The sequence below is a fragment of the Kryptolebias marmoratus genome, linkage group LG17 (genome assembly GCF_001649575.2).
Source record: "Kryptolebias marmoratus isolate JLee-2015 linkage group LG17, ASM164957v2, whole genome shotgun sequence".
Taxonomy (NCBI): domain Eukaryota; kingdom Metazoa; phylum Chordata; class Actinopteri; order Cyprinodontiformes; family Rivulidae; genus Kryptolebias; species Kryptolebias marmoratus.
This window is the reverse complement of record NC_051446.1, coordinates 17,041,312-17,052,601: the sequence shown is the minus strand read 5'-3', so window position 1 is coordinate 17,052,601 and position 11,290 is coordinate 17,041,312. Positions and strand designations below refer to the sequence as shown.

The 11,290-nt window shown below is 38.6% G+C and overlaps 1 protein-coding gene across 2 annotated transcripts in view; it reads left to right on the top strand.

Annotated features, from left to right (window-relative positions):
• The window catches only part of ccdc186 (coiled-coil domain-containing protein 186), a 28,529-nt gene continuing 17,239 nt past the window's right edge, over positions 1 to 11,290 (top strand). For both annotated transcript variants that reach the window (XM_017439065.3, XM_017439056.3), the window contains exons 1-8: positions 1 to 145; positions 1,565 to 2,558; positions 2,904 to 3,030; positions 4,541 to 4,669; positions 7,345 to 7,557; positions 7,819 to 7,938; positions 9,590 to 9,694; positions 10,313 to 10,411. In XM_017439065.3, coding sequence (XP_017294554.1) covers positions 1,585 to 2,558; positions 2,904 to 3,030; positions 4,541 to 4,669; positions 7,345 to 7,557; positions 7,819 to 7,938; positions 9,590 to 9,694; positions 10,313 to 10,411 — 1,767 coding nt within the window. In that variant the 5' untranslated portion in view covers positions 1 to 145; positions 1,565 to 1,584. The remainder of the gene's footprint in view (positions 146 to 1,564; positions 2,559 to 2,903; positions 3,031 to 4,540; positions 4,670 to 7,344; positions 7,558 to 7,818; positions 7,939 to 9,589; positions 9,695 to 10,312; positions 10,412 to 11,290) is intronic.

The following is an 11,290-nucleotide window of genomic DNA, read 5'->3' as shown; positions in this document are numbered from 1 at the left end:
TTCTTCCACAACCAGTGGCCATATTTGTTGATGTGTCATATCAGTGAGTTGTTGGGCTATCAGCTGGTGTAACTGGGACACCTCCAAGTTTATGCATATTCCAGTCGTTTCCGCCCGAAAACACACCATGGCTTTTTGGCGTTCGGTAAGTAAAAATCGAACTTTTTTCACGTAGCGTGAGTCTACGTTTGTGTTAGCTGCTAGCGTTAGCCACGCTAGCTGAAGCACTGGTTGTCGGACTGCATTTTACGTGCCAACTGCGGCTTATCAGCGTTAGCTTAGCTGGCTAAATGAAACGGGAATATACCAACCTACAGTTTGACATGAATCGTTCTGAATCGCACAGCTTTCGTATTTCGTAATTAGTTTGGACTCAGCCTCTTTAAGTTTCACGGCGGTGTGCGCTAATCATGGCTAATAAAGAGCTAGCTAGCTAAAGACAGCAGCAGCACAGGTAATGCTAAAGTCAAACAAACCGAAGTGTAAATATTGCCTGTAAATACAAACGGCACGCCGACCCGCTGCTTGCTACAGCTGCCATCGCGTTTCGATGTGCTCCTGAAAGGAAAGGAGTTTCTAAACAGTGGAGGCGACACACGTTAGCTTCAGTGTTGTTGCATGACACCTGTCAGAAAAAGCATCTTCAGGCATTTGCACAGGCTAAAAGCTTTCATTGATGGTATTCCTGTTCTTGTACCTGCAGGTATTTTGGATCAATATATCTGTATAACAGGACAAAAAGTGCAGGCCTACACTCTAATTTACACTGCCAGTTACTCTGTCATCCCATTAATCAGTAATAATCTGTAACAGAGCAAATGCTGACAAAGCTCTTTTCAGTTCAGTTCAGAGTGTATCATAGACCCAGTTGCTTTGTCATTTTTCTTTTATTGACATTATCTGTAATTTCCTCTTTGATATATCTGTCACTTAGGTAATAAATTAATCTATCAAGATCATTTTTTCCCTCCTCTGTCCACAATAATGTAGACCTTTTACAGTTCTTACTTGTCTGAGTGCAGTTCTTTGAGCTGATAGAAATAATTTTAAGGTAAACACAGTTTGTTTCAAGCCAAATAAAACTGGAAAAACAACTTTGTGGAGGTGACACAACAAATTAGTCGTCAAATGGGTAAACAATACCAATCTAAACTACTCAGTTGGCTTGTCAGCGGATCTTTAAGACACCTTCATGGTATCTTAAATACCCATCTTCATTGTGTGACGTTTTCAGTCACACCCCTTCCAGGTAATCTCATCATGGGCGTGGATGGAAACACACCTCTTAGTGTCTGCCACAACTCCTGTTTGTGTCTGGACATTCTTTAGGTGTTTCGTTTGGTAATAGACAAGGTAACATAAAGAATATTGTCAGTGTTTTTCTTAGCTTTTCAAGGCTCAGGGTTTAAATAATAGTCAGGAACATGTAAATAACACAGGGCTGCTCTGCTGTTGACTTTTTCTTGTTTAGAGAAGAACTGTTGTTACATTATGTTTGAAAACACATTGCAGTCAGCTCGTTTTCAGCCTCTCTTTTTGCGTCATCTGCTTCTTTCTGTGCCAGATTTGAAGCAGCGACGGACCATGAAACAACCCGGTCCAACTACAGATCTACAGATGATGGAAGGATCAGAAGTGAAGTCGGAGGAATCTCAGTCTGTGGATCAGCTTCACAAGAACCTGTCTGATGGAAATGAGGAGGGAATCTCTCACAACAGTGTGCATGAGGCAGAAGGGTGCAGTCAGGTAAAAGACGAATTGCAACTTGAAAGTGAATTAACCAAGACTACAACAGATGTGGAGATGGACACAAATACAGAGCAGGAAGCTGAAACATGCAGTCAGGAGCATCTAGATGAGAAGGAGATGGTCGCTGAGATCAGAAATGATGCCAGTACAGTTTTAATTGAAAGTGATACGCCTCAACTTAGTCTTTCAAATGAGGCTGCTGCCATTTTGAGAACTCCTGCCAACACTGAGGACATAGCAGAAACCACTTCTTCTGTTCTTGAAGGGACAGTAGAGACCTTATTGACTTTTGATGCAGCAACTCAAAACGACAGTGAGCAGCCATCCCTCTTGGTCACCAGCTGTCCTACAGAATCATCTCCTGTCGACAGTAGTGACTCAGCTGAGAGCCTGTCATCCTCTTCTGTCCAAAGCACTTCCAAAAACTCACCTACAGACTCTGCTACGACCTCTGGGATCTCTAATGGCCCCTCCACCCCAAGCTCAGACACCCTCAACTCCTCGTCCACTTCCAGCCCTCAGACCAGTGCCAACAACTCAGGCCCTTCGCATTCCTCGTCAAACCCTTACGACACGGACTGCAGCCGAAAGCTTATTTCACAAATCCAGCGCTCGCTGTCACAGGAGTCACTGCTGGATGAGCTGGAGTCAGAGCTGTTGGCTTGCCAGCTGCCTGAAGGTGAAAGCAGAGGAGTGAGAAAGGGAAGCCCACCTATTAATGGACTCCCAGCAGACCAGGAGGGCTGCATGATGGTCTTTGAGAAGTGTGTGCAATACAAGTATGCGCAACAGGAGAAAGCTATTCAAAAGTAAGCTGATACTTTGTAAAAAAAAATTTAAAATAACACTCAGATTATTGGTGTATTGGTTGATGATAGTAAACATGATGTACTCAACACCTGTTGTTTTAAGCTAAACAAAATCTGTGAAAAACTTGGCACTAACTACACTGGTTTATAAGTAGTCTAATACCTGGCAGCCCCTATTGTTTTTGTCTCCTCAAAATTATTTTCTGTTGATCTGACGCACTTGGTTTTGTTTTTAGTACTGACACTTAAGCTAATAATCTAAATCCTTCAGGACTGTCTAAGGATTTGACCTGAATTTCAGATGTGTGTGTGTGTGTGTGTGCTTGCTTCCATCTGTTTGCTTAGGCTGCTGGAGGAGAACAAGAGACATCAGGAACTGATCCTGGGTATCTGCTCAGAGAAAGACAACATGAGGGATGAGCTGAAGAAGAGGACCGAAACAGAAAAACAACACATGACCATCATTAAAAAGGTCACTTTTTTTTTAACTCTCTGTGGTCTTTTCATGTTTGGTCAATATGACCCTGACTGTTCAAGAAGCAAACTGAAGTGATGTAGGTAAACATGATCTAAACCAGAATATTCAGGAATAACTGGCTTTGTTGTCCATGCCTCTTGAAGCACTTTTAGTAGAATATGGAGCCCTGGTTGCTCAGATGTGTAGTTTTTCAAATTATTATGTGACTCATCTGTAGGTGGAGGCTCTTGCTTTTCTTTTTCTTAGCAATTAGAAATGTTTAGTATATTTACTCATTTAAACCACATAAATTGGTAGCATATTCATAATTTATTTAAAAATACAAGTTATTTCTCACTGCAAGACTGTAAATTAGAGAAATGGCTTTTCTGCGAAAATGCAGTATGAATGCTGAGTGCTGAATGAAAGCTAAAAGTAGCAGAACGGCAGCATAAGAAGACAAAAATACAGCAGATAGGCTGAAGTTGATTTTAAAGAGAGCAATGTTTTTGAAGAAACTGAAGAGATCTTAAGATTTTTTTGATGGGGAGAGTATTTGTAAATAAATATTTTAAAATGTATAAAAGTTACAAAACCCAAAAGTCGTAGCACCCGTCTCCTGAATGAGCTGAACATTTTCAAAATAGCACAAAGTGTGCAGACGTAGTTAGACTGCAAAAATATACGAAAGAATAAAAAACAGGAAAACAGGACTGAATCAGCATTCACATGATTAAATAATGAAGAGTTTCTCCTACACTGGCTGTTGTCCAAGTTAAGAGAAACCAAAAGGACAATTTGGTTAAGCAGCTCCTGTCGCAATAACTCTTCAGTTTTATTAAATTTACCCTCAAGTCCTGTGTAGCAGGTAATTAAGGACGTCAAACAAAGCAGCCTGAGAGAAGAGATCAAAATCATACTGAATCCTAATCGCTTGCGTTTAACAAGCAACACAAACACAAGTCTTTGTGCATTTTTTTTTTTCTTTTTTTCGTGTCTAATTAGATTTGCAAAGCACTCCAAAACACAAGTGCTTTCATCATTCATAAGGCCTGGTTTGATATGGCTGTTGCCATGGATGGAATAATAACTGCTTCGTGCTTCATTCGTGACATCATGGTTTGTGCAAACATAAGGATAAAGGAGGGAGTTTTATAGCACACACCTAATGTTTGCTTGAATCACTTTTTGTTTCAAAACTATAATTTTATGGGCTTTAAAGAGTATTTGTTTAAGGGTGTTTCAGTGTAAAAATATTTAGATTCACAACGAAATTTTGAAGGGGTGAAAGCTCTTTTCTTATTCAAACAATTTAGGGCAAATTTTATCAGACATTGACCCCCCCCAGATCTAATTTTGAGAAATTACCCAAACTATCACCTGCTTCTCCAGCTGTCCTATTAAAAACTGCCTTTAGCGGTTTGTGTCGGATGTAATCCAGTGTTGCAGTTTAGCTCAGGTGTGAGCCAGATGTGTGTGTATTCCTCAACAAGTTGCTTACACGGTGTACTTCCTGTTGTTGCAGTTGGAAGGCAGGGTGGAGGAGCTGCTAAAAGAATTGAGGGAGTCGCGGGATAAACTCATCCACCAGGAGCAGACGGCTAAATCTGCTTTCCAGCAGCTGCAGAGGGAGACGACTTACCGGATAGAACAGGTGTGAACTATCTGACAAGCTTGATTCGCAACAAACTGACCCGTGTTTCCCCTCTTTAAATAATGCGCAGTGTTTGCTACTTGTGAACTGTGGAAACTCACAGACACACATGCACTGTGTTCATGTTGATAATCTTTTATTTTATTGTTGTTTTATTCATTTCTGGTTCAAAAACACTGACTGAAAAAAAAAGTTTATTTTCAAATTATATCCTCATGACTCATTTGTCTTGATTTTAAATCAACGGGTCAATTTGACCCGAACAGACTAGGTGTCTCAAGTTCATCTATGAACTTCCTTCCTTAAAAAGAAAACAAATTCAAAATGTAAAGAAAATTCTTAAAAAAAAATGAATTTCAAGAATAAATATTGTTTTTTACTGTGTAGTTTTTTCCAGTGGACATAAAAAAAAATTCAACCATTTTTTAATGAAAAATGAGTGAATTATCCTCGTTGATCCTTAATTTGTGAGAGTTAAAGAACATCATTTCACTAAATATTGATCGAAATGGTTAGTAATGGAGGTAATAATCAGATACAAAAATGTTTCTGGGGATATTTTTTATTGGTTTCTGACACTACTGCGTGGTTAAACGTTCCCCAGGTCAATTTGACCCGGGAACATAATTCCTGTTCCTCAAAAACGAACATAACAGGAGGGTTAATCTGGCTCCACTTTGTGCTTCGACATTAACTCAGTTGTGGAACCTAATTCATAATGTGACGCAGTGACAGAGAAAGCCATGTTTTAAAGTAATACTTGTGTAAAGGCTGATTGGACAGGTACTGCATGTTTAAAAAAACAAATTCTGTTTGAGGGGCTTCCCCTATTTGCTCCACCATGGTTTCTGTTCAGCTACAACATTAAAACAAAATGATGTGGGTGTGTTGCTTGTAGATTGTGCTTGTTCTCATCATGTCCTGCAGATTTGTAATCAGAACATTCTTAATCTGCAAATTCCTTTATCTAAGGAATTGGGGGGGGGGGGACCCGACCAACAGCTTTGGCTGGCCTGTTGTGCGGCTTGACCCATTCCCAGGAAGCTTTTGTTTTGTTGTACAGTGCACGGCCCTGCAGGGGAAGGCTGTGACTATTAGTGGAGTGCTTTATGTAGGCGTCATTGATCAGCAGACCTTTAGTTCTCTTTGCAAACCCAGTGTTGAGACATCAATATAACCTCCAGTTACTAACATCTACCACCTTATCTAAAGAATGCTTTGTTCATTTTTAGATTAAAATGACTGCTAAAGCTTTTCTAAATGTAGTCAAATTTGGAACATTTCTTACCAGTCATGTTATCTGTGGATATTTACAGTAAACTAACAGCTGAATGGTGAAGTCTTTTGCACACCAAGCTCTTGTTATTTCAGATTCAATCACTTGTTAAACGAATATTGCAGGAGGGACATTTTTCTTTCTGATTTTGCCCACCTGGGTGAAACCATGTAGGGCACTTTCCTCTTGACAGTCCTGTCACACTTCCCAATTTTTAATTTCACTGCTCAGTGAACAATATGAGCTAGATTTTGCACCGAGCCCCCTTTTTAAGCCCTTTGCTTGTATCATTTCTTGGCTGGTATTAAGAGGGTGACCCAGTCTTAATCGACTGCTGCTGCTCCCAACGTTCTGAACATTTGCTTATGTTAATTTATTGAAGCTTTGTGCCAAATATCTGAACATTTCAGTCATGGTAACTGTCATTTTGGTACAATTAACATGACTAATAAGCAGAAACTTTAGTTTTTAGCTAATTTTATTATCGCCAGCTGCTGGAAAGGCAAAGGTGGGCAATCCTGTTTTTGTCTTGTGTTTGTGCCAGGTACCAATATATCTCATGAACCTTACAGAAATGAACAATTGGATGTATATCTGCAAGTGATTTACTTTCAAAGTCACCCCAATTCAAGAGGGTCACCACAGCTAATCGATGCTAGCCAACACAGAAATTGCTATAACTCAGATATTCAGATAAAATTTGGTGTGGTAGTAGCTGAGAGTCATCACATCTCGCAAGCTCTCACATTATTGCAAGATTGTGCATCGCGTCATTTACAAGACTATGGTATGAAAGGCAATGCCGAGCCACACTCACATCCAGACCAACACCGAGCAGGAATACAAGTGGTGCATAGGCGCATAAATGTATTGTCTAAAAACACCATGAAGTACAATTCTGTCACACCGAGGCGGAAGTAATGAAACAACAAATTGTTCTGTGAACCAAAAACAAAAAAAAACCTTGCAGACTCCTGATCACATCATCACGTCACTATAATCAGTGCCACCAGGCTGGGAATCTACTGATCAGAGGACAAAGTGTCACGTGACAGCACCTACTCTTTTTATAGACCACAGCAGAACGGACGTGGCATGGAGATTGATGGTTAAATACAAGTGACACAGTAACTGTAAAAAAAAAAGGGACATGATTTTCACCTGACTGAATGCAGGTCATTAAAATGCCTTTTTTTTTTTTTTTTTTCTATTACTGAAGAGACAAGATTTACTCAAATACACACAGACCCCCTGTCAGTTCTAAAGCTTACTTATTTGGACCTATTTCAAAAGATTGTATTGTCTGGTCTATATCAACTAAACTAAAAGAGTATTCACTTTTATCCTTTCTGTATTCAAACAAGATGACTCGAACTTACGATGTGAACAATCCTTTTAGGTGAATAAGAAGTGTGACGAGGCACGCCAAGAGAAGGAAGCCATGGTGATGAAATATGTGCGGGGAGAGAAGGAGGCCCTGGACCTGAGGCGGGACAAAGAGGGTTTGGAGAAGAGGCTCCGAGAAGCCCTCAAGGAAGTGGACCGTCAGGCGCTCCGAGGGAATCAGCTGGCTCAGGAGAAAGGACGGCTGCAACAGCTCTACGATGCTAAGGTGAATAAAATGTTAAAGCTTTGGAATCGCTTTTGTTTCATCAGGATACAAATGATTTGACAATTAGCCTCTAAACAGCTTCAGTCAGTATTTATTTTTTACTTAACTGTGCTTTATCTGGTGACCAAATTGTCATTTGTCCTTAAACATCAGGAGACGCACAAATTGTCCCACTCATTCCTTTCAAAGTTTCTACTTTTTGTCATCATTTGTCATCATCTCATGTTGTTCTGGCTTCTTTTCTGCCCCCTGTGTTCCTAGGAAGGCGAGGTCGGCAGGTTTACACGAGAGGTGGAAAAACTGAAGGAGGAGATCAACTCCCATCTTATCAAAGTCAAATGGGCCCAGAACAAACTGAAGAGTGAGGCAGACGCTCATAAGGTAACGGAACTGCTTTTTCTGTTCTTTTCCTACAGCAGAAATAAATCTACATCCAGTTGGACCTAAATGTCAAACTTTCCAAAGTTTTATTACCAGCTGATGATTGCTTTCTGCCTTTTACCAGTTGGGTTATTCCTTAGGGAATATACATATTAAAATGTAACACTCAAGTTTAATACACAAGCCACACAATAGAAATTCAAAGCAGCGATTGTCTGTATACACTATCTTAAAAACCAAGTCTTTGATTTTTATAATGTGTGTGACTTTTGAGTTCAGACATCCTGGATCCTTTTAGGCATGATTCCAGTTTAACAAATTTTCTGCAGGGATTTTTCTCTTATGTCTGTCAGAAACAGAAGAGTTCACTGCTCTTTCTTTTTCTGTGAAATTTAAACCTCTTATGTGAGCTTTATTTTTAATATCTGATGACATACGGTAGTTGCCAAGGTCACTATTTTATTATTTATTTATCTGTTTGACAGGATAGGATTTACTCCATAAGGGTGGGAGATAAAATCTGTTTATAGATGCAGAGAATCATGAATCGATCAATGTCAAAAGTAGATTTTTTTTTTAATTATTATTAATCTGTGCTCCCACAATTTCCTCTCACCTCAGCTAAATAAATGAACCTGTTTTTGCCCAAACAGTGTGGTCCTAAAAATTCATTAAGCTTATTTTTTATGTTCTTGACCTAAATCAGATGTTTTGGTCCAGTTAATATAAAAGGCAAATTATTATGTCAGTTTCTATGCTTGAATGCCATCCATAAACGCTGAAAATTTATGCTGTCCTTCCCACTTTTTAGCTGTCACAGAAGTCCTGATTTTTGACTAATGACACCTTTACACAAACTAATTTGTCAAAGCTAACTTCTGAAGGACATTAGCACTATAACTCATTTTGTTCTTTGTAGCAATTTGTATATCATTTAATATTAGATTTAATCTGTCACTGGTCTTATATGAATCTAAAACAGTGAGGTAATTTTACTCCTAGTGTCACCTCCTTGCTTTAGATGCTGCAGTCAGATTTCCTCCAAACAACACACTGGCACAACTATACATGTTTCCTGTTTATAGCTAATATATATATTTATGAAGACAGGGTTATAGCTTTAATTTACAGTGGAAATAATACTATCAGTGAAACATAAACTTTAAATGTAAAACTGCCTGTTAGTCAGTGCCCTGTGTTGGTGTAGTAATGACGCCCCTAATAATATTTTTTTTTTTATTCTGAAGACAGAAACCCTGTAAAATAGCAGTATTACAATGATTGTGGAAGGAAATGAGATGAAATCAGAATGGGACGGTAATGAATCTCCAAGAAAAGCATCATTATCGTTTTATGTTTTTCAAAATTATGGCCTTATTTTTAATAGCCTCCAAGCAAGTAAACAACTATAAACAAAAAAGGAGGGAACAAAAAGTCAGCAGTTGCTGAAGGCCAGAGAAGTTTTATTTATTTTTTATTTTTATTTTTGTGTAAGTTTGTGTGGTTGATGAACACGTTCAAAGCATTCTGTGTGGTTAGAAAACAAAAAACGAGAAGAAAAAGTGTAATTTTTGCTTTCTTCTTGAATTTCTGCAGTCCTATTCCTTTCAGCGTCACTTACAGGAGCTTGTTTATATGCATCTGTGTGCAGGAAACTAAAGACAAATTGAGAGAAACTACATCCAAGTTGGCTCAGGCCAAAGAGGAGACCGAACAGATCCGAAAGAATTGCCAGGACATGATCCGAACGTACCAGGTTTGTCATATTTCCACTCTAGAAATCTTTTTTTTCTTTAGTTTTTATGACCCTAGATAAAAGTAGATAATGACTGCTTTTTGTTCTGTCTTTGGGTTTTCTCTTTAGACTAATGCTGTAGAGATTCATGCTGAATATAATAATTTATGGGCTTAGTTTTATAGACTACAGTTTGCATACACATAATTTTAGAGAGTTCACACTTTGCCTCTAAACAAAAACTATTACAAGAATAAAGGCTACTCTGTGAGCAAAGCTGAACTGACTAGGACTGATTTAACCTTTTTATTAATTTTTTTTAGGGAAAGAGGCAGTTTTCATGTGTTACCTTATGATGGTAGTAAAGAGCTGCGTTAGTTTTGTCTCTTTTCGAGCGATCGGTCCGAGCTGCTGTTTTCTGTCATCGGCAGTGTTTTCCATCACAGCACACAAGGACAACTGTTCTCTGATTTACCACAGAAAAATAACAAAATAAAAGAACATGAATCTCACAAAAATACAAGCCTGGTCTTTTTCGTATCGTCTTTGTTTTCCTCCTGCTTGCTATAGTTTTAAGCAATACGTTGTCCATAATCTTCCTCCTCGTGTTTCTTAAACCGTGACTCATGTCTCCTTTAGGAGTCGGAGGAGCTCAGGTCCAACGAACTGGATGCTAAACTGAGAGAGACCAAAGGAGAGCTGGAGAAACACAAGCAGGAGCAAACGGACCAATTAGAGGTAGCACTTATTCTGCACTATTTCCCTGTAAAGCCTGAATAGACTGGAATAAACGCAGTGTACAGTTAATCTGAGTTACAACCGAAATTTGAACATTTTATCTGACAATACAAACAATATGGTGCCATAAACACGTTCAATTATTGTATAGGGTAGTGAATTAAAGGATGAAGCAGCATGTGCAACAAAACAAGCTGTGAAGATAACATCTAGAGCTGATTTGTATTTTATTTGATTTATTTTGAAGCACCTTATGATTTTTATCTGTAGGAACTGCCATTTAAAAATAAAGCAACTATTTCCCTAATTTACCCATATTTTGCACTTACATTTACTGTGAAAAAACATTCAAATAATGCAGTAACTGAATATAATCGTAGCAGAATCGTCCACTCCTTCATCCTCCTACTCTTTCCAAATATAACTGATTTACCTTTTATTTTAATTTAGTGTTATATTTACACTGATTAAAATTTTTTTAACAAAGAATGTAGCTTGACGCAGCCCACTTTGAATCCTGGTTCATATTTGATGATAGCATCCAAACCACATCATTTGTTTTTATCTGCATGATTGGGTTGCAGAAAAAAAAAAAAAAAAAAAAACAGTAATACATTTTGTTCCACCAGTCCATTATGTGTCCTTTTATATTGATGGTTTTGCTCCTAAAGTGAAACTGTTTTACTTTTCAGCTTGTTTTCTTCTGCATCAGAGGTGTAACTCAAAATGTGATTCAGACTTCCTCTGTAGCTCTGCAGGAAGGACATCCATTCACACAAGCCGACGACTGGACTCGGTCCAAACACAGTGGCCTGTTTTTCTCAGCGCTGCACTCTAACGGGAATCAGATTTTTAAAAATAAATGTCCTAGAAGTAATC